General features: G+C 37.8%; 1 protein-coding gene across 1 annotated transcript in view; it reads left to right on the plus strand.

The window, feature by feature from the left end:
• The window catches only part of ASPRV1 (aspartic peptidase retroviral like 1), a 161,001-nt gene extending 138,191 nt beyond the window's left edge, over positions 1-22,810 (plus strand). The window contains exon 2 of the mRNA XM_051973566.1: positions 21,211-22,810. Coding sequence (XP_051829526.1) covers positions 21,211-22,154 — 944 coding nt within the window. The 3' untranslated portion in view covers positions 22,155-22,810. The remainder of the gene's footprint in view (positions 1-21,210) is intronic.
• Positions 22,811-23,402: the final 592 nt, after the last annotated feature.

The following is a 23,402-nucleotide window of genomic DNA, read 5'->3' on the forward strand; positions in this document are numbered from 1 at the left end:
ATCTGTGCATCTCTGATGATGGATACAATAAGGAAAAAACAATTGCTGTAGTTCAGGGGCATAGAGAAGTAGGTCAGCTTTATGAAATTCCTGTGTAGCACTTGGAGGGATACTACTTACAAAAAGAATTCTAAACTTTCTATTTGGAACTCTGTAGATGACTTTCCATTCCAGGAACTCATGCCCTAAGAGAATAGTATATTTAGTAATCCACAAAATTTGAATGAATATTGATTATAGGTGATTGCTTGGTTAGAAACTAAGGTTATTTAAGGAATTGTTTATGACCACTTAGGAAGGAAAGAAACAATCACTAGGAGCCAGCATAAGTTCTGTAAGACAAGGTATGCAAGGGAGATATAGCCAAGAAGGCAGAATAAAAGAGAGAAATACATCTCACCTTTTTCCCGCAAACATAACCACTCGAGCAATGATCGAAGAAGAATGCAACATTGAATAGCTAATGGGAAACCACAAGATACAAAACAGCTGGATACATTTTGGTGGAATTGTGAATATATACATCCATTCTGGAGAGCAATTTGGAACTATGCTCAAAAAGTTATCAAACTGTGCATACCCTTTGATCCAGCAGTGTTACTACTGGGCTTCTATCCCAAAGAGATCTTTAAGAAGGCAAAGGGACCTCTATGTGCAAGAATGTTTGTGGCAGCCCTGTTTGTAGTGACTAGAAGCTGTAAAATGAATGGATGCCCATCAATTGGAGAATGGTTGAGTAAATTGTGGTATATGAATGTTATGGAATATTATTGTTCTATAAGAAACGACCAGTAGGAGGATTTCAGAAAGGTCTGGAGGGACTTACATGAACTGATGATGAGTGATATGAGCAGGACCAGATCATTATATACTTCAACAACAATACTGTATGATGATCAATTTTGATGGATGTGGCTCTCTTCAACAATGAGATAAACCAAATCAGTTTCACTTGTTCAGTAATGAATAGAACCAGCTACACCCAGCGAAAAAACTCTGGGAAATGAGTGTGAACCACTACATAGCATTTCCAATCCCTCTGTTTTTGTCAGATTGCATTTTTATTTTCTTCTCAGGTTAATTTTACATTATTTCAAAGTCTGATTCTTCTTGTGCAGCAAAATAACTGGAAGGATAGGTATACATATACTGTATTTAACATATACTTTAACATATTTAACATATTTAACCAATGTCTACCTGCCATCTGGGGGAAAGAGTGGGGGTAAGGAGGGGGAAAGTTGGAACAGAAGTTTTTACAAGGGTCAATGCTGAAAAATTACTTATGCATATATCTTGTAAATAAAAAGCTATACTAAAAAAAAAAGATACAAAACAGTGTGTAATTTTCTCAGCCCAATAATAGATCGAAACTCTAGGCAAATGACAAGGGCAGGGCCAGATCAAAGATAGTCCTGACCCAAGCTAACAAGCCAAGTCACCAGGGCAGGAATGTCCAGAACTGATCAAAGACTCAGCAATAGCCCAAGCTAGTAGTTAGGGGTCCCCAGTGGGGCCAGAAGCTATAGACCCAATATCTAGAATTCCAGTCTAGGATTAGATAACCGAAGTGTCCAAAGCTTATTTAGACTTAGCTCTAACCGAGGCTTACGCTTCAAGAAGGAGAATGGATTTAGAACTCTAAATCCTGTCAGTTCCTATCAGAACCCTCCCACTAATAGTACCAAAATCCCCCAACACAGGGTTGCCTATAGCAGTTATAAACTCAGTGCCTTGACCAAGACAGTAGCACAATAGGGTCTCACACATAAGATAGGATCAGTCTTATCCCTGAAAGACCTCCAAAAAGGGAGGCAAAACCAGGTTGCTTAGAGCATATTATTAGAAGTACGACTAAACAGAAAAAAGTAACTATCTATTATTTATTAAGATATAAGATACAATACCCCCAAAAAAATTTTTTAAAAAAAACTAAGTGCAAATACTAGAAGCAAATCCTCAAAGCAAAGCAGAGCTTTACCATAAAGTCAGTTAGAATTTCTAGAAGAGATGAAGTGATAAAGATAAATTTTACAAGGTATTCTAATTGAAATTTAAAAGGTTCTAATTGAAATGGGGAAAAAAGAATTAGAAAAGAAATGAAATTTATGGAGGTAAGACTTTTAGAAAGACAATTATTACCATAGCACAAGACAAACAAAACTGTATTATCCAAATAACAGACTCTCTGAAAATTAGAATGGATCAAATTAAAGTGAATGAGTGGATGAGAAAACAAGAACATTAAACATAGTCAAAATTTATTTTTAAAAAATTGAAGAAAATATGAAATATCTCACATAAAGAAACAACTTATTTGGAAAACAGTTCTAGGCGAAATAATTTAAGAATTGTTGGACTGAAATCTATGGTTTTTAAAAAAAGGATCTGAATATCACATTTCAAGAAATCATGAAAGAAAATTGCCCAGCTCTCTTAGAACCAGAAGGAAAAGTGATTAGAAAGAAATCACTGGTAGCTTCCTGAAGAAAAATTCTTAAGTGAAAATTCCCAGGAACAATTCAATGCAAAACCAGAGCTTTTATGTCAAAGAAAAGATACTGCAAGCTGTCAGAAAGAGTTTAAGTACTAAAGCTCCACAGTCCAAATCATAAAAGATTTAGCAGTTGTAACTCTAAAGAGGAAATCATGAAATATCATATTCCAAAGGAATAATGAAGAGGAGTGGATCTTTAATGCAACAGAAAATTTCTGATGAAAATATAGGAGCTAAATAAAACCTTTGAAGTACAAACATGAAAGGAAAGGGAAATATAAGATAATTACAAGTGAATGATAGCAAAATACTTTGTAAGAATGAAGTGTTTTTATTCTAATGTGGAGAGGAAGATGATATGATTATTCCCTCGGAATTGTAATATCAGCAAAGGTAATAGAGAAAGTCAAATAAAAAGGAGTTATTTTATTATATTTTTATAATAAAGAAAGGGGAAGGGAGAAATGAGAGAGAGAAGGGGAATTTTTTTCACTTACACAGATGGTACAAGTAGAGCCCATATGAATGAGAAAAGGGGAGGAGCAGGTCTCATTTGAACCTCACTTTGAACTGATGCAGAGTAAAGTGAGAACCAAGAGAATAATTTATACTATAACAACAACATTGTAAAAACAAATAATTTTGAAAGAGCTAAGAGCTTTAATCAACACAATGATTTCAGAGGATTGAGATTTAGAACACTGTCCACTTCCTTTTAAAAGGGTGATGGACTAGTTATCTAGAGTGAAACCTGGATTTTCGGACATGGCTAATGTGGGAATGGTGTAGGAATATGTTCTTGACTACATAGATTTTTTTCTTTTTTCTTTTTCTTTTTCCAAAAGAGGGAGAAGTAATAGAAGGGGGAAAAAGTCAAATACTTGTAAATTGAAGCATAATTTACAAAAAGATAAATTAATATCACTTAACATCTCCCCTGTTTGTTTTTAAGATTACTTGACTGGTAAGTGAGAGAAATGTTATAGACACAGAATACCTGAATTCCAGCAAAATATTAGGAAAAAAGTCAAGACAGAAAGATGTGTATCAAATAATAGCACAATTCAATCAAGCATGGTAGCTTGATTCAAAAGAGACTGAATATAAGAACCCAGACACAAATACATGAAACTTTAAAGGGCAAACTAAAGATAGAACGCTACAGGACTTGAATCAAATTGTTATGGATTACTTATCAAATTTGTGGAGGACATTAAGCTAGGAGGTGATGCTAACACATTGGATGAGAGAATGTGGATCTCCAAAGACCTCAACCGGCTCCACCAATAGCCAAATCTAATAGAAATAAATTCAATATGTTACGTTTAAAAGGGATGTGTAAATTTTGCATTTGGATACTACTACATTTACTTATACAAATTGTGTGATATTCAATTCCAGTTTGTATTAACAAAAGCATAAAGTCAAGTACAAGGGAAATAATAATCTTGTTTTATTCTTGCTCTTCTCAAACGTGGATTATTGTGTTCATTTTGGGACACATTTTAGGAAGGACATTAACTAATGAATTGAAATGTGTCCAGAAGAGAGTGACCAGAGAATATGAGCAGGAGGTATTGACACCATTTTTTAAACAGCTGCCATGTTCTACTCCAGAAATTCCCATTTTCTTTCTTTGCCACACAACCTCTCTTGCCCCCTCCCTGCTACCTCCACTCCTCTTCCAGTCCTTATTGCTAGTTTCATCTTTTTTTGGCCAATTTTTTTCTCTATATTACCCTACCTACAGAACATCACAGAACCTCAGAATTGGAAGATACCTCATCTAGTTCAACATTTACCTGAAACATGATCCTTCTATTCCATTTCTGACAATAGTCATCTAGCCTCTGCCTGAAAACATCTATGATCCTAAATATTAATCCATAGGCATAGCTCTCAGTTCAGCAATAAGAGAGTTAGAAAGATGATTGCTATAGTCCTTACCCCAGTAGAGCTTATAAAAACATCATAGGAAAATAATCCTCTGCTGAATGGTTTTCCTGGACTTTCTCTTCTGGAAGAGTCTGAAGAGGGGCTTTGGGAAATATGAATGTTATGCTGAAACTCCTTACAAGAATGACTATTACAGGGCAGCTAGATGGCACCGTGGACAGACCACCAGCCCTGAAGTCAGGAGGACCTGAGTTCAAATTTGGCCTTACACACTTAATAATTCCTAGTTGTGTGACCCTGGGCAAGTCACTTAACCCCAATTGCCCAAAGAGTTCCTATTAGGCTGAGAAGTTTTTTTATGAATCCATTGATAGACCTTGTATTTCTCATCATTCAACATCTCAGCTGATAGGTTTATCAGCTGGGGATTAGCACTAGGGGATATTTTTCTATTTTTGACCAAGGAAATTTTTGAAGGAGATCTATTAATGACTTGTGATTTTTATTGAAGAAATAGTAGGTATAAGATTCTGTGCTTGATGCTGATGATAGATCTTCCCCTTGAAGAACTTGCTATCTAGATGACATGTAGGATACATCTACAGATCTTGGTGGAACCCCACTCAGTCATTTGCTGGTCCTACTATCTATACTTCAGCCTTCAGCAGTTTCTGTACCTGCACTTTCCATCCTCCACCCTCTGGTTAAAAACTGGCAATAGAGGATGGGGAAACCCAGGATATTATGAAACACAAAGGATGAATTTGCAAGTAAATTATCAACCCCAAAGTGTCACAAATTTATGTACTTGTTGAGAAACAACAGTGCTTTGCTGGACCAAGATTTTTTTTTTCTGAATCTTGGCTTAAGTTGAGCTTAGAATCATAATGATACCAACTCTTGACTGAATTATAAGACCTCAAAAAAGTATACTAGAGAACTTCAAAGAAAGTATTCATTAATTTTTGCTCTGTCCAGTGTTATGCCAGACCCATAAGGATGAAAAAGACTTTGAAATGAAGGGCACAAAATGTCAGAATTGCAAGGGACCCTAGAGGTCACCTAGTCAAATTCCCTCCTTTCACAGATGTGCAAAGTGCATGGGGGGAGGGGGAAGTGACTTCCTCAAATTCATACAACAATTAAATGCCAGAGATGAGACTAAAACTTGGGTTGACTGGCTCCCTGGTCTATACTCTTTCTATATAATTCTCTAGTTGATAAGACTAGATTGCATAATAAGACTATTTAATAATTATATATCAATGTATAATTAATTGTTGAAACATGTGGATTGGCCTTTAAGAGATAGGACTTGGAAAAGCAACAGTCTGAGTAGCCAAATTGGACCACACATAGGAAAAGTGTCTTGAAGGGGTTGTATGGGATCTGAATGGGTTTAAGAAGAAAAAAAGAAAGAGAAGTACTCTAGGTATAGAAAATATAAAGTCAGAACAAAACCATAGGAATGTATTAATGAATAAAAAAAACTATTAGATATTTAGTATGTAGCAGGGACAGAAGTGAAAGTTAGGGGATATAAAATAAAAAATGAAACCTCCTGCTAAAAAGGACCTTATATTCTTAAAAGGGAGGTTATATATATATATGTATGTATATATATATATATATATATGTTTACATATATATTTACATACACACACACACACACAGGGCAGGGAGAGAACGTGCTAAGGGATGGAAAGAGAAAGAAAATTTGGTTAGGGAAGACACAGGAATGGTGAATAGAGTCACAGGGAAATTGATATAATACATCCTTTCCAAGAATGGTATTATTATTATTGGAAGGTCTGTAAGATGGCTGGGGTGGGATGAGGGGGAAATGGTGGGCTTAAGTAAACTCTCAATATTCATTTTAATAATCATTGGAAGATTTCCAACTTTCTCTAATGCCTCCTCATGTTAAAAAAAAGTGATATTGAGATCATAAAGGTTGTAATAAATCTCTGACAGGTCTTACCAAGCTGAAAAGATTTTGAGTGTGGGACTGATAATAAACTTTTATCCAATGACAAGCTTGGATACATTTTGAAATGCTCAGCTACAGCAATTCACACAACTGTCTGTTAAGGCATTAGAGGTTGTAATCCCTATTAGTGGAGTGAACTTTTACATTGATTATAGGATCATCGATCTAAAGTTGAGAGGGAACTTACAGTATGTCCAATCCAACTGTTTCATTTTATAGATGAGGAAAATGAGGCTCAAGAAGAGATATGACCTGCTCAAGATCACACAGGGAGTAAGAGGCAGAGTGGGATTTAAACTGAGAGAAGTAAGACAATTGCTACTTACAAGGAGCTCACATTCTAAGCAGGGAGATGACCCAGATAGAAAGCTGCATCTGTGAGTCAGAGGGAAAGGTCCTGGGATCCTTAGGAGATAGGGGGAAAATGCAGTGTTTCTGAGAGAACAACAGTTGTTGTTACCCAGATGTATGGTCTGGGGACCAGCTAAATGTAGTAGATTAACTAAGTATGCACTCAGAACAATCAAGGCAGCTCAGCTATAAGACAGGAGTTTCAATATTGAGTGGATCAGCATCACCAGAGAGTGGGACAGGAAACTTAGAAGTCTTATACAGAAAATATTAGTCCAAGTGGGAGGAAAGAGATCTGAGTTCATAGCTCTGGCACCTCCTAACTATATGACCCTAGGAATGCTGCTTCATTTTTCTGAGCCTCAGTTATTTCATCTATAAAATGGGGATAATGCAACTTTCACTAAAGTACAGCATAATCTATATAAGGCAACAAATAAGTTGCCCAGTGGATAGAATGCTGAACCTGGAATCAAGAAGACTCATTTTTCTGAGTTCAAATATGGCCTCAACACTAGCTGTATGATCCTGAGCAAGTCATTTAACCTTGTTTTTCTCAATTTTCTTCAACTATAAGATGAACTGGAAAAGGAAATGGCAAATCACTCCTTTGCCAAGAAAACCCTAGTTAGGGTCACAAAGGGTCAGACATGACTGAAAATGACAGAACAATAAAATTATATATAAACATTTACTGGTGGTGAGAATAAAGATAATCTTCTGCTTCACCTTTTAGCTGGATGAAGGAAGGAGATTAACATGATATGGCAGAACAAATATGAACTAACTTCTGTGAGTTGAGAGCAAAGAATCCAGTTGACCATTGCATCCAAAGATCCTCCATTTTTGTCTCTAGTTTTCATTACAGAATCTCAGAGTTGGAAGAGAATTTCAAGTTCATCCAGACCAACCCATATTCAAGTTGGTTCTCCTCTACAACATCCCTGACAATTGACCATTTGGCTTCTACTGGAAGACTTCCAGTAGACAATTTTCCTTATATTAAACTTCAGTTTGTTTCTCTTATCCTATCCATAGCTTCTAGTTTTGTTTTCTGGGACAAAGTCTGATCTTTCTTTCCTACATGATGTCTTAAAAAACTTGAGAACAAAGATCATATTCCTTCCTAATAAAGTATTCTCATCTTTTAAATATCCCCAGTTCCTTTGGCTACTCCTCATTTGGAACTGTCTTTGTTCTTCTCCCTATACTGGCCAGATATCTCTGGACATGTTCGCAATCTTCTTTCTCTAAATTGATGCCTTAGAATCAGCTATACACATGTGGTCTGACTAAGGCAGAAGATCATTAATTTAGTGTTGGAAAGGACCTCAGAGGCCATATAACCCATTTTCTTCATTTGTGGATGAGGAAACTGAGACCCAGGTTGCATGATTTGTTCAAGGTCACATAGGTAATAGGCATTAGAGATGGGATTGGAATTCAGAACCTCTGCTTCTAGAGCCAGTGTTCTTTCCATCACACCAGCATCTTTTTCCTCATATCAGACATTTATATCATTCTTAAGTCGGTCTTAGATCAAGTAAAATTTTATGGGTGCCATTGAATTTGTGGTCCACTAAAACCCCTAGATCTTTTTCACAGAAGTTGTTTCCTAGCCACACCTCCCCCATTATGTACAATGACAATTGTTATTAGCAGCAGCTGAAGCTATTTTGGACTCAGTTCAAAGCTGGCTTTGAGGTAATTTGAGTTTGACAGAAGCCCACTTAATGTGGGCCAACCTGTATGTTTTGGTGGAGTGAAATCCACCTGTATTGGGACGGTGACCCAATTCCTATGTTTTAGATACTTCAAAAATTCACACATTGCAGATCTATTTACCAAGAGTTATTTGATGTTAAAGAAACTGTTTAAATCTGCTTTACAAACATCCTGTCCCCCTTTTCTGGGGTGGAAAGACATAAAACAGTGAAGAAAAGAAATAGAAAGCTGAATACATAAAGTCTTGCCATACAAATATAGTGTATCTGAGGCCTCAAATGGTCCCAAAGTGGGTGAGGAGAGAAGACTCTAAGTTTTGAAATAGTTTCTGGAGAAAGATGCTTTACAATTTCAGAGTCTCAAAAACCTCACATTTAAAAGATAATTTAGAGTTATTCTATTCAACCCTAATTCAACTCTAATCCGACCCAGATTTGAATGGTTTAGTAGTTGCTCTTTTTTTTTTTTCTTGCATTCGCATTTGCATCTGTATCTGACTCTTTGTGACCCCATTTGGGTTTTTCTTGGCAAAGTTACTAGAGTGGTTTGGTATTTCCTCCTCCAGCTCATTTTACAGATAAGGAAACTGAGGCAAACTGGGCTAAATCATTTGCCCAGGGTTACATAACTACTAAATGTCTGAGGTCAGATTTGAACTCAAAAGTCTTTCTGACTCTAATTTTTGCACATATAGGTCCCTTTCCCGTCTTCAAAGAGATCTTAAAGGAGGGAAAGGAACCCATGTGTGCAAAAATCTTTGTGGCAGCCCTTTTTGAAGTGGTAAGCAATTGGAAACTGAATGATGTCCATCAGTTGGAGAATGGCTGAATAAATTGTGGTATATGAATGTTATGGAATATTATTGTTCTGTAAGAAATGACCAGCAGGATGAATACAGAGAGGCTTGGAGAGACTTACATGAACTGATGCTGAGTGAAATGAGCAGGACCAGGAGATCATTATACATGGCAATAATAAGACTATATAACAATCAATTTTGATGGACGTGGCTCTCTTCAACAATGAGATGATTCAAACCAGTGCAATTTGTTCAGTGATGAAGAGAGCCATATACACCCAGAGAGAGAACTGTGGGAACTGAGTGTGGACCACAACAGAGCATTTTTATTCTTTCTCTTGATGTTTGCTTGCATCTTGTTATCTTTCTGGGTTTTTTTCCTTCTTGATATGATTTTTCTTGAGCAGAAAGATAACTACATAAACATGTATACATATATTGGATTTAACATTTTTTTAAATATATTTAACATGTGTTGGACTACCTGCCATTTAGGGAGGGGGTGGGAGGAAGGAGGAAAAAATTTGGAACAGAAAGTTTTGCAAGGGTCAATATGTTTTATAAATAAAAAAAACTTTAATAAAATAAAAAATAATTTAAATGTACCTTCATAGAGCTAGTTCTTTCTAGCTCTAAATGTTATGATACCTGAGAAATTGTCTTACAGATTCTGCTTGAAGACTACAGATGATAGGGGAACTCATTCACTTTTTGGATAACTCTAATTATAAAGAATTTTTTCCTTCCTTTGAGCCTAAATCTGAAATCTCAACTACTAGAAAATGCTCATATTTAAAGGGCTCTTTTCTTTCTAAACAAAAATTTTTTAAAGTCCTCTCTTTGTGTCAGCTTCAAATCTAAATGCCTTTGAGTTTCAAAGACTTCCACAATGCAACTACATCCTATCTAGCCAGCCCTATTTCTTATCCCATCATAACATATATCTTCTGCTTTACTAGGTCCATATTCTTACTGTAACAGGTATATGACATACTCATCTCCCTTCTACTTAAGACACCACTAATGTCCCAGTCTGAAAACCTCTAAATTACCTTTGACTCTTTCTTCTAGCTCAACTCCACCCCATTTAATCTACTAGGTCTTATGTAGCTTACCTTTGTAATATGTACCTTCCCCCCAACAGCCACCACCCTGGTTTAAGAACTCATTACCTTTCATATAAACTGCTGTAATAAGTTTCCTATCTCATCTCCCTGTCTCCAGTTTCTCCTCTAATCAAATCTGCACACAGCTGCCAAAAAATAATCTTCCTAATACACAGGTCTGACCATGTGCCTCTTCTATATCAAAACTTTCAAAGGTCATCTATACTCTGCCAACTAAAGTTCAAAATACTTAGTCTGGCATTCAAGGTCACAACAATCTGATTTTAATCTAACATTTTTACTTTTTCACACTATTTCTCTTTACACATATGTAGACTAGGCTACTCACCATTCACTGAATTTGTCTTGCTCATCCCTCAAACTCCTTGAATGAATCAATGTTTTTGTTTATGTTCTATTCAGTTCAAATAATTTAAATCCAATTTAATAAATATTTATTGAATACTTACTTAATGCTAGGGATCTAAAAAGAAAAAAAGAATGTTTTTCCATGAGATTACAATGAAGGCTCATGAGAAAATTGATTTACAGTATTTTTTTAAGGGTCATTTATTCCAACCCTTTATTTTAAAAATAAGAAAATAGAGACTTAGCAAACTTAAGTATCTTGCCTAAGGCTATACAGGAAATAAATTAGAATTAACTCCAACAACTCTGGCTTTCAATAGAATGCTCTTTCCACTAGACCATATTATATTCTCTTTCCTATTCAATTTGGGCCAAAGGCCTGTGGAGAAGCAAGAAGTGATATTTGCCACTGGGTCTTCTTCCTTCTCCAAAGGCCTGAGGGTCAACCCACTGACTCTGAAGAGGATCAAATCTTAATCAAATAGCAAAGTTATTGCATAGATTTGACTCCCACCTTCAGAAGCCTGATGTTCAGCTTACTTTACTTAGGCTTCATTCCTAATCAAGCTACATTTCTAGGACATTGACACCTTCAAGAATTCAACATGATGTCTACTGCCCAAACCTCCAATGGATCTACAAGACCAGACTAGGCTTAAGATAGTTTTAAAATGTGACAATAATTGGCTTCAGAAAAAAGATGACCAAATATGACAAGGCAAAGTTAAAATAGAATGTCAGAACTCAAGGTCACATGGAAACAGACTGGAAAGGATCCTTAAAGCAGACAAAGTCAAAGCTGAAAGGATACTTAAAATAGAAGTCAGAGTCTTGAAGGCTTCCCCAATTTCCCTAGTTGGCAACTGCCCAACCCCCATTATCCCATAGATAAGACTTAATTTTTATTTTTCTATTTTGCTTATCATAGGATTTAGAGGTGTAAGGGTACTTATAGATATTCTGACTATAATCTCCTTGCTTTACAGAGGAAGAAACTGAGACCTAGAGAATACAAGTGATTTATCCAAAATTATACAGCTATTAAGTGGACAATTTATTATGTAGCTAAGCACTAAGTCTGGCATGGAGGCAAACAAAAATAAAGTGAGAATGTACATGACCTCAAGGAGCTTATACTTAGAGGTGAAAGAACACATATATGAATAGAAATAAATAAAATTCATTTTAAAAGTTAGACCTCGAATAATAACAAGAATGGCTACTTATTATGTTGCACTTTAGGATATGCAAAGTACTTTACAAACATTACCTCATTTTACAATTCTGTGGGGCCAATTATCTGTTTTTCAAATAAGCTCACTGAGGCAGGGAGCAGTTATGACTTGCCCAAAGTTACACAGTTTACTAAGTGTCTAAGGTTGTATTTGAACTCTGATCTTTCTGTCTCTAGGCCCCATACTTCTTCTACAATGCCACAGAGACATACAAGCCACTTATTTTTCAAGTAAGGAAACTGAGCTTCATAAAAGATTTTCTAAGAGGTGACTTCATTTCTCATTTTATCTTCCCTTTTGGTCTTGGAGTTGAAGGACTGGAAACACTGAAGCAATGAGCATGGATATCACATGGAATTCAGACACCAACTATGAATAACCCATTAAAAACAGGCCACTGTTATAACAATATATTTTTCATAGAGACACCTTAGGATTCTAGAATCTGAGAGCCAGAAAGAACCTTCATGACAACCTAAGTGCCTCAGAATTCTGAACAAGTGGTCAAAAATTATTTCCTTAGAGTTTTCATTGATGCTCACTCTCTTCCAATTCAGTCCTTTCCATTGTGGAAAGTTCTAATTATTGAGAAGTTTTCTTTCATAACAAGACAAACCCTATCTCCACAACTCCCTTGCCCCGAGTTCTGTCCTTAAGGGCAGAGCTTTTTACTGACATCTATGAGTGTTTAATAAGTGCTTGTTGACTTGGTTCAACTGCTCCCTGGGAGATGAACCTTCTGTCTCTTACAAGGGAACATTCAGGAGATGTTAATTGATAATAATGAGGGTGTTGCTTCCCCAATACCTAACCTTGTTCACATAATGATCTGTGATTTTCTATGATCTGGAAAGAGGGAGGTGTCACTCAAGCCCATGCTGCTTAGCTAACTAGAGCTCAACTCACCCATCAGCATAGCAATCTACCTATTTTAAAGTAATTCTTTGGGAATTTGAGGTATTTGGAGGTAAGGATAATTTTGGGCCTTGCCTGGGGCATCCTCTTAATTTTATTTTTCTACCAATCATAGAATTAGTAAATCAAAAAATGACCTCAAATCAACCATGGACTGACCTCTAACCCCATGAAGGCTTCCCCAAATCCTCTGGTTAGCAATTGCCCCACCCCAGTATTTCATAGATAGGACTTAGTTTTCAGCTTTCAATTTTGCTTATCATAGTATTAAAGATTCTCTGATTATGATTTTCTTGCTTTACAAAAAAAGGAAGAAATTGAGATCCAAAGAATTCAAATCATTTACCTAAAATTAAACAATTAGTAAGTGAGATAGCTGGGCTGGGTCTTATTTCCACTGTGCCCATACATACTCCCTCTCATGTGTTGCACATAATAGTGATCTCTTTTTAGGTTTTATCCTACTTTGAATATGTGCTCCATTGTTTAATGCACATTATTTCTCTTCCCAGGACCCACTCATAGTAGGCACTTAATAAAAGTTTGTTGAACAAATGAACACAAATTATAAACTGACCTCCTCCTCCAGTGTCTCCCTTATTCTCTCTGTAGATTGATTTCCATGCCAACCACAGAGTGACTTTCAATCCAGGTATCTGGTGAATTCTTCATAGATTGACTTGCATCTTGATTACAATTGTCTCTCTTCTCCTTTTGTTTTCTTCAATACAGAAAAATCATTTCAAGGTCTACTAGGTGGTACAATAATGAACTTGGAAGATATATGTTCAAATCTGGCCTCAGATACTTACAAGGAATGTGATCCTGGGCAATTAATCTTCACTTAACTGTTTGCTTCAGTTTCTCATCTATAAAATGAGCTAGAGAAAAAAATGGCAAACCATCCCATTATTTTTGCCAAGAAAACTCCAAATGGACTCATGAAGAGTTGGATGCAACCAAAAAAGACCCAGCAACAACAAAAACAACCACCATAATAACAACAACCAGTAGTTTATTTTTTGTCACAAGAGAGAACAGGCAAGTATGTGTGTATGAATCACTCGGCGTACCCCCTCCCTACAATCTAAAACACAACTTTGAGTTATCTACTGCATTTCAGCAGAAGGAATAAAGGTTTTCAGAGCAAAACCCAGTGGTGGGGAATGGAAGCAGGTAAATTGGACCTGCAGCTAGTGGTGAAGTGGGGAGCTTTGACCCAACAAAGCCTTGTATAAGAGGTGTAGATGTGAGGCTATCAAGAACCTCACTAGCTATCAAGGGTATGATTTCCCTTTTTGCTCTCCAAGGGAAGGTCCACAAGACTGAACCATCTAGGGATCAATCTATCAACATTTTCCTCAATTCCTCTAACTGTTCTACTGCCTTCTCCCTTTGTGGGTTGCTTAGCATTGTAATCAATATTGAACAGTAGAGAAGGACATAAGAAAATGGCTAATAGTACTAATAATTATAATTGTCATTAATGTAGACTTTAAAACACCTTTGACGAGATTCCACAACAAAGACCATTAAAAATAAAATGGATTACTCTTGGATTGAGCAGTTTCTAGGAGGAGATTGTTTTTCATTGGATGCCATGACATCCTACTGACATTCTTCTTTGATGTCTCATCATGGTGATCTGCTCTACTTCTCCCATCCTCCCTCCTCCCTCAATGACTTTGCTTTATATTTTATATTTTTATATCTACTTACATATCGAATATTAGCTTCTGGAGAACAAGGACTTACACCCTAACCCAGCTGGGGTGTCTTTTCCCCCTTGCCTTCATATCTACAATAATTAGCACAGTGCCTTGAATATAATAAGCACTTGTTTAGTTATTTCAGTCATGTCTGACTCTTCATAACCCTCATTTTTGAGTGTTCTTGGCAAAAATACTGGAGTGAATATCATTTTTTTGTCCAGTTCATTTTACAGATGAAAAAACTGAGGCAAACAAGATTAAGGGGCTTTCCCTGGGTTAAACAGCTACTAAGTGTTTGTAGTCATATTTTTTACTCAAGTCTTCTTAATTCCAGATCTGATTCTCTATCCACTGCTACACCCATCTGCCTGTAAATGTGCACTAAATAAACACTCAGTGTTTTTTAGAATGAATTATATTGAGCATTGCAGAGATGACTTCCAGTGTTATACCAATAGAACAGCTTCTGACAATTTCTACCAAGCTAGAAAGGGCTTTCAATAGGGTTTACAAAAGTCCTTATAACCATGAACTTCACCAATACATGAAGTTTTTAATTACAGCTATTCAAAAAGGATGATCTTTGAGGGCATGGGGAAGAATGGAAGGGTGTGCTTTGCACCTAGCAATGGAACATTCAAGTTAATGGATACTCAATCCTTAGGAAATCATGGCACTTGTCCAGATTAAAAAGATCCAACTCTTTTGTCTTTCAGAAGTAAATTGGCAGTAGATTGTTCTTATTTCATCATTTTTTTTTACTATATAAACTTCTTAAAAGAGGAAGTTCTCAGCAAAAGCCCCAAGTCTGCAATTAGCACTGAGCTCTTCTTGAAATGATGAGATTAAGCCAAAAGCATGAAGTGTTGGGGCATTCTGTGACTATGCGGCTGTGGGAGATCAATAAGGTTATCAAAGGCTTGACTCAGTGACCTGTGACACTCCTACTAGTTCTAAGATTCTATAATTCTAAGTGTAAATATTTCAGATTATACGTACATGATGACTGGATTTAAATTCTTTGTTATTACCCAGGAAAGGCACCTGTTTCGTGAAGAGGTCTGCTGGAATGTGATACAGAAGCCAAAACACATTAGTTAAAACCAGTAACAAAAATACAGAGTACTCTTGGGAAAAGTCTTGGGATGAAAAGGGAAATTTTTTCTTATCTTTATCTAGGTTTCCTCCCACACCCTTTGCTTGTGTCTTCTCTATCCAGAGGATGAGCCTTGGTTTGGGAAGTATAGAACCAAAGAAGTAAACTGAGAATTGAAACTTCTTCTGCAAAATAAAGAGATTAGATGACATCTGATGTCCTCACTAGTTCTAGTTCAGTGGTCCTGTGTTCCTTAGAACATGTGATCACATCACATCAGTGATGATTCAGTTTCACTACATTGCCCAACTCAAAATTATCTTCCTACTGCCTAAAGAACCAAATAGAGTGTAATAGGAAAAAAATAATGACAAAAACCCTTCAATTTGAGTGTCAGGAGACCAGGATTCTAGTTTTGGTTACTAACTGTGAAAATTTAGGTTAGTGACAAGCACTCTGAGTTTCATTTTTTGTCCATCTGTGAAATAGGGTTGCTGTGAGAAAACTAAAATGTTATAGAAAAGTAAGCTATGTTTATTATCCTTTCACATAGGGTTAATAAATCCTTGGGCAGTGGATGAGACAAATAGATGGAACAGTGGATAGGGTACTGAATCATTATGAGCTGAAATCCAGCTTCAAACATTTTTTTTAAATTGTGTAACTCTGGGCAAGTCACTTAACTTGGTTTGCTTCAGTTCTCCATCTGTAAAATGAGCTGGAGAAGGAAATGGCAAACTACTCCAATATCTGTGCTAAGAAAATCCAAAATAAGGTCACAAAGAGGTCACAACTGAAATGACAACAAAAACAATATTTCTTCTCCAAAAGATCTCTGATTTCATCAGAGTAGGTGCTTTCTGAATCTACATAATGTCCTAAAGCATGAATTTACTTGTTTTGGCAGATGGTCTTTCTGAGTTCTCCTCTGAATTCCATTACTTGGTGACCAACCTTCTGGTGATGAGACCATCTGTGATGAGCTGGGATAGGCCCAGGAATGTGGCCCTTTGCTGAGGCCATTCTCAAAATCTTTCCAGACTCCCAGAACTTGAGCTCCTTTGTTATGGATTTTGAAAACATGTAGCCACCTGCACTTGGAGAAATCTTAGGAGATTTCTTTCTCTATGATACTTATAAGAGTTATTTCATTCAATTGTCATGAAGAAGATATTATTAAAATATCAAGAATTTGAAGGAAAGTGAGATGTCAGATAGTCAAACTCCTTTATTTTACAGGAAAGGAAATAGTCTCAGAGAAAAAATTTGTTCCCGGAAGCAAATCAAGCCAGGATTCCATTTCTTCTCCCCTGACTCCAAATCTAGTATTCTCTTTCCCTACAGCATGCTATTCTTTATGTAACATATAAAATACTAAAAAATTAAATAAATAATACATGATATGTAAATAATATATAAGTGTAATATATGTGAGTTGTGTGTTATTTATTCATTGACAACAACAGAACACATTTGTTGTTCATTTCTGAGGAACAACGTAGAAGGGCTTAAGGTGAGGTTCAAGCACCTAGAAATCTGCAGATGGTAAAGAGATGTAAAGCCTGTATTTGGGGGCATATCTATATTTCCTAACATAGAGTTTTGGGAGGTTCTTACTTTGTTATTGATCCTCGATGACCTCAAGGGATGAGATCAGATAGCAGCTTTCAGGCCTGAGTTTTCAATTAGACAAGGAGGAGCCTGGCCCAACTTCCTCTCTCATTCAAACCTGTTTTGGGTCTCCTCCCCCCACCCACATGTGCTTCTTGTCTGATCCTCGGTATCTGTCAATAGCAGATGCCAAACAATGTAGAAGTGTCAGATGAGCCAGGTGATCAATGTCATCCTCAGGCAAAGGTGACTGGACTGGCTTCTCTCCAGATGCCAATGACAGTTCTGTAGGCCAGGCTCCAATGGAAGAAGCCTGGACTAGACTAGGGAGGAAGGGAAACCATGATATGGATATTTGCAGAAGGAGGTCATCCAAATCAAAGACATGGCTGGGTCAACTCTTTGGGTTCAAGGTTTTTCCACTGAGCAAATGACAGGGTGGCCCCTCTTCTTTTGGCCCCTCCTCCATTGCTCCATTTGCCTCCCTCTGGTTTTCTTGGAATGCTCCAGCCCCACCTTAATCAGGCAGCCTGTTTGGTGAATATGTGATGTGCCTTTACTCAGGGTCACTCTTTGAAGTTATTGGGTTACAAAGATCACCCCAAGAGTGAAGTTGAACATAAAGATTTCTATTTGGATAGAAGTGGTCTAAAAACAGTTGAGCTCATGGCAAGAGTACTACATTTGGAATCAGAGGTTCCAGGTTCCAATACTAGTGTTTCAACTCAGTTCTCAAATGATTTGAGATCAAACATTTCTTCTCTGTGCCTCAGTTTCCTTATCTATCAAATGAAGTGGTAGAATTTGATTTTTAATGTCTCTTGTAGTTCTATATCCTATGTTTTTTTCAGTTGTTGGTCTGTTTTGGGATCAGGGTTTTTCTGGGAATTTGGGCAATTATTAATCTCTTCTTGTCCAGAATTAGGGCATATCCATCTGTTATCCTATCTCTGAGAAGCCATGGGTCAAGATGATTACCCTTGACTATAAAGGTGCTACCAGTTCTTAGTTGTTTTCCTTTCCAAACCCTCCTAGGGAAATGAGTACCTACCTGGATTTGATGTGCCTTAAAAGGGATCCTCTTAGTCCTGATCACATAGAAAGTGACTTCCAGGGGGACAGACTAGGCCAAAGAAGGTATCCCTTTGTATGAAACTTTTCTTATCATTGAATACTGGGACCTAAGGGTTAATAGTTCCTATCTTCCTGGGGAGATATTATCTCAGAGATATTAGAAGGTTCCTGAGATCCTAAAGCTAATATCATAGTAGGTAATAGTATTTCTATACTGTCTTAAGTTTTACAGAATGCTTTCATATTAGCAATTCTGTGAAATAGATAGTTCAAGTACAATCTTTTGTGGCCATTGTACAAATGAGCAAACCAAAGTTCATAAAAAGAAGTAACTTCATCAAGATCGCATTATGAATAAGTGGCAAAACCAGATTTCAAAGTCATGTCCCCTATTTCCAAAGCCATCTTTCCTTCTACTTTGCCAGGCTTTTTCAACTTTAATTGTGGAAGTGCTTCTAGGAGGGCATCCATGAAACAAATATGGTCCTGAGAGCCCAGGAGTTCTGTGTCTCATACCCATACTAGTTGATCTGGGGTTCACACTGTATTGCCATTGTCATACAATCATAGACTCTCAGCATTGGAAAGAATTCAGAGGACAGCCAAGACTTAAGCAACATTCCTTCTACATAGCTTTCCTGAAAAGTGATAATTGAACTGTCAGGAAGATTTGGGATAGAATAATAGATTTAAAGTTGGGAGGGAAATAGAAGTCATCAAATCCAACTTCTTCATTTTATTAAGGAATATGAGGCTTCAGAGAAGTAAGAGCCAATTTAATTCAATTCAATTGTACTTATTAGGCACCCTATCGTGATACAAATAAAATAGTTCCTGCTCTTAAGACACTTACATCCTATTGAAAGATACAACATGGAAGTGGTTTGTTCAGGGTCAAAGAGGTAGTAAAGAGCTTAGTGTGACCTCCCTGACCCAAGATCCAATAATCTTCCATCACACCAATGGCTCTCTACGCCTTTCCTTTCTTTTGGAATTTTAAACATCCAATCAGTCTCAAATTCAAAAATACAACCACAAAAGTCCCCAAATCCAAATGCTACATTGTTTTGTGGTACTTGCCCTTGGTCCAGGTTTCTCTTCTGCTCTTAATATTATATAGGTGTAATTACTACTTGGAAATCGGTCAAAAAAAAAAAAAAACAAAAAACAAAAAACAGTGTGATAGGGTAGAAATGTTATCAGATTTGAAATCTAAGGACCTGAGTTTAAATCCTGACTTTTGCATTCATTACCTTAATGACATTTTATCTTGGTGGAGCTCAGTTTACTCATCTCATAGAAAGATAGATTCTAGGGATGCTTCTAGCTCAAGAGCTATGATCCTGCAAACATACATATGAGAATCCAAACTGCTTTGAAGAAGCCATATTCTAATTAACCGTAACACCATGTCTTCTTTCCATTATAATACACTGCCCATCTCTAAAATATGTCATGGAGACATGGTTCCTTGACAGTTTTCTGTAGGAGTCAGGATTTAAATTTTTACCACAATTTGATATTACTTTGGGGGTAGCAGGGAGAAGGGAAACATACTCTCTAATCTCTCTATAAATATTACTCTAAGAGGAGGTGGTAGATGGGTAACAGAGCAAGGCTTCCATGGTTATTGTGAAGCTGGAGAAGAAACTTTGGGGGGATATAAGACTATGGTATCCAGGAGAACCCTTTTTCATTCTCAAGCTCTCAGTCTCACAGGTCCCTTGCTTGGTTGTACTTATTCTCCATGGGCAAAGGTACAGTCTGATGGGTAGAAGGGATTAGGAGGGTCATGGCCAGGACTAGGTTTTTAGTGATAGGCAAAAAACTAAGGCATTTGTCTGTTGTCATGCAGCATATGATGGAAATGGTTTTTGTTATTGTTTTGTTTCGTTCTATTCTGTCTTGGTCTCTCAAATACTCATTGTTTGGTCTAATAAGACCATGAATCAAGGAAGTGTGTGTGTGTGTGTGTGTGTGTGTGTGTATGTGTGTGTTCACAAATGAATGCATTCCTATTGTAAAAAAAACAAATACAAATGCTCTTATTTTCATGTTTTTAAAAAAAAAGATCCAGGCATATAGTTGAACTTTTATATGTATTCCTGGGTCTTGATCTTCTCTCCCAGAATTATCATGATGTGGTAGAAAGACAACTGAATGTTGGAGGTTCACATCCCAGCTCTGCTACTTACTATCTCTGAGACCTTGGCCATCTCTCTTTTGTTGGGCCCCTCAATTTTTCTTCAATCCTGTTCTATTCCGAAGTGCTTTCTGGTGAACAGCAATCTCCTTTTTTCTAGTGGCTGGGATGGGGGTGGAGAGAAGAGTGTCTCTTTCATGTCCTCTGACTAATCACAGTGCTTGAGAGTTAGAAGGGACTGAAGATCATTTATTCCAAACCATGAAGGGCTCTCCACTAAAACCTGCCCAACAGAGTACACTTGATGTATGCTTGAATATCAAGACTTCCTCGGTTTCCCAATCTGTTATTCTTAGGTAAGTGTTGGGGAGGGTGACTGAGTGAGGAGAGGGGGAGGGTCCCTTGTAACCTTGGGTGCTCTTTCAACTCAGTGGCATAGATGCTGCTGGGTCTCTGGGATAGCAAAGGTGGGGCACTTACCTTGCTAGTCTGTCAGGATGCTCCACATGGGGTGGGGTAATGAGGGGGTGGAGCCTCACACAACAAAGAAAAACTGGGTAGCCCCAGGTGGTACGTTAGGAATCAAAAAGGCACGGCCTGCTGCAGAAGGGAAGCTTTGTTCCAGCAGACTCAGCCAGCACACAGCAGCTGGAGAAGCAGGCAGTCCCTAGCTGCTCAAGATTCTGAGAAGCCCAAGAGGAGATACCAGGATCCCTTCTGCTCACCACAGTTTCAGAAGCTCCAACTCTTCAGGCTGCTGAAGGGTTGTCCCAGTTACTGCTGAGACTTGCCTTGGACGCCACCGTGATTGCTCCTGTACTGCTCTGCGGGTTAATCTGCCTTGTGTGGATTGTACACGGAAATCCGGTAGAGAGAGGTATCATGGCTGGAAGATCAACCAGAGGTAGGGGTGGAAAGACCCATGCCTTCACCCCTGAGCCCTTTGATGGACACAATCTAAAAGTGGACAAATGGCTACACCAATTTGATGTCATTAGTGACCTCAACAACTGGGATGATTCCACTCAGATGAAATTCCTGACTGAGTCTCTCAAAGGAGAAGCTTTGGATGTCTACACAAAACTTAGTCCAGAGGCCAAAGGTAACTGCCAGGCTGTGAAAGATGCCCTGATTGAAGCCTTCCATTCTGGCACTGAGCATAGGCAACCTCATGGCCCTAAGGAGATTGTATTTGCCAATAGTATGGGCAAGGGATATTACCTCAAAGGGAAAATTGAGGGTATTCCTGTGAGGTTCCTAGTAGACTCTGGAGCCCAGGTGTCAGTGGTCCATCCAGACTTGTGGGAGCAGGCCACTGATGGAGACTTGGACACCCTCCGGCCCTTTGAAAATGTAGTAAAAGTGGCCAATGGAGCTGAGATGAAGATCTTGGGCATCTGGGACACCACAGTGACCCTGGGAAAGCTTGAAATGGAGGCTGAATTCTTGGTGGCCAATGCAAGCACAGAAGAAGCCATCATCGGGACAGACGTACTCCAAGACCATGGTGCCATCTTGGACTTCAAGCACCGCACATGTACCCTGAGAGGAAAGAAGTTCCGCCTTCTGCCCGTTGGAGGCTCCCTGGAAGAAGAGTTTGACCTGGAGCTCATAGAAGAGATCTCAGACAATTGAAGTTTCTCTTTACTTAAGCCTGGAAATATGGTCTGGGAGACTGTTAGGGAAGTGAGGGGCAGGTGGGAAGAGGAGGATAGAACACATCCTCTGTTGAGGTTGTAATCAACCAATCTTCTGGAACCAATCTTCTTCTCTTTCCTTCTTACAGAGCTCAGATTTTTTTCCTATGGCTATGGGGTGGCAGGGAAGAAGCAAAAGTTTCTGATGAATAATGAACTGGTAAGGGACAATAGGCCTGTATTTCTTACAGAAGTGGATGGCTTCTAAATGGATGGGTTCCTTCTATTGTCATCTTATTCTCTCTTGCAAAGATTTAACAGCTGGAAAGCTGCATCTAACAGAGGGTTAGTAATCCATTCTTTGTAAAAGGGACTTTAGTCCCCAATCCCATCCACTAGAGATAGTTACATGAAGCCTTCAGGGATCCATACTGAGAGTCTCTGCTAAAATATCCATTGAATATAGATATTTCAGAAGCCTCTCAGTGATGGTTCCATAGGGAGTCCCCAAACTATCTGTAGATTATCTTTTTTCTTTCTTACTTCTTTTGTCTGTTCTGCATGGCCTATTTCTGTCACTTAACTTGAAAACTTTGGAACCTTGCACCAATGATTAGGCTATTTCTAAAACCAATAAATACTAATTTGACCCAATTACAGAGTGGTGTGTTGATATGATGGGAATAGGGTGTCTATGAAAGGTAGAGTGGGAAGAGGGAGCTGGCTATTCAATTTATGTTTTTTGTTGTTGAGAACTTGCCTACTAGCTAGATGACATAAGAGAAGTATGTAGTATTTTGACTTGGAAGAGATTCATCCCCTCATTTTATAAGAGGAAGAAACTGAGACTTAGAGAGGAGAGACTTCACATACAGCTGACAGCAGAATAGGGATTGATCACACATTAGGTGTTCTTGCTACTGCTCCATAGCTCTGCCTCTGAGTCTGAATGGGAGGAGGGGGCAAGATAGGTTTAAATGGCATCATTCAAGACAGTATAGGATCACATTTCAATGAATGAAGTAAAAAAATGAAAATATATGTTGGTTGGTTGGGAGAGTCAGAGAATGAAGTATAGTGGGTATTGAATAGCTGAGGGCAGTGTCATGAAGGCAGAGGGATTATCATGGGTGATGAACTGTGTAGGATTTGGTAGATTCTGTCTCAGCTAAACTTTGTATTCCCAAGGCACAAGACAGTCATGAATATTTGTCAGATTTAGCTGAGTTGAAAAGAGAATGGATGG

The sequence above is a fragment of the Antechinus flavipes genome, chromosome 2, assembly GCF_016432865.1.
Source record: "Antechinus flavipes isolate AdamAnt ecotype Samford, QLD, Australia chromosome 2, AdamAnt_v2, whole genome shotgun sequence".
Taxonomy (NCBI): domain Eukaryota; kingdom Metazoa; phylum Chordata; class Mammalia; order Dasyuromorphia; family Dasyuridae; genus Antechinus; species Antechinus flavipes.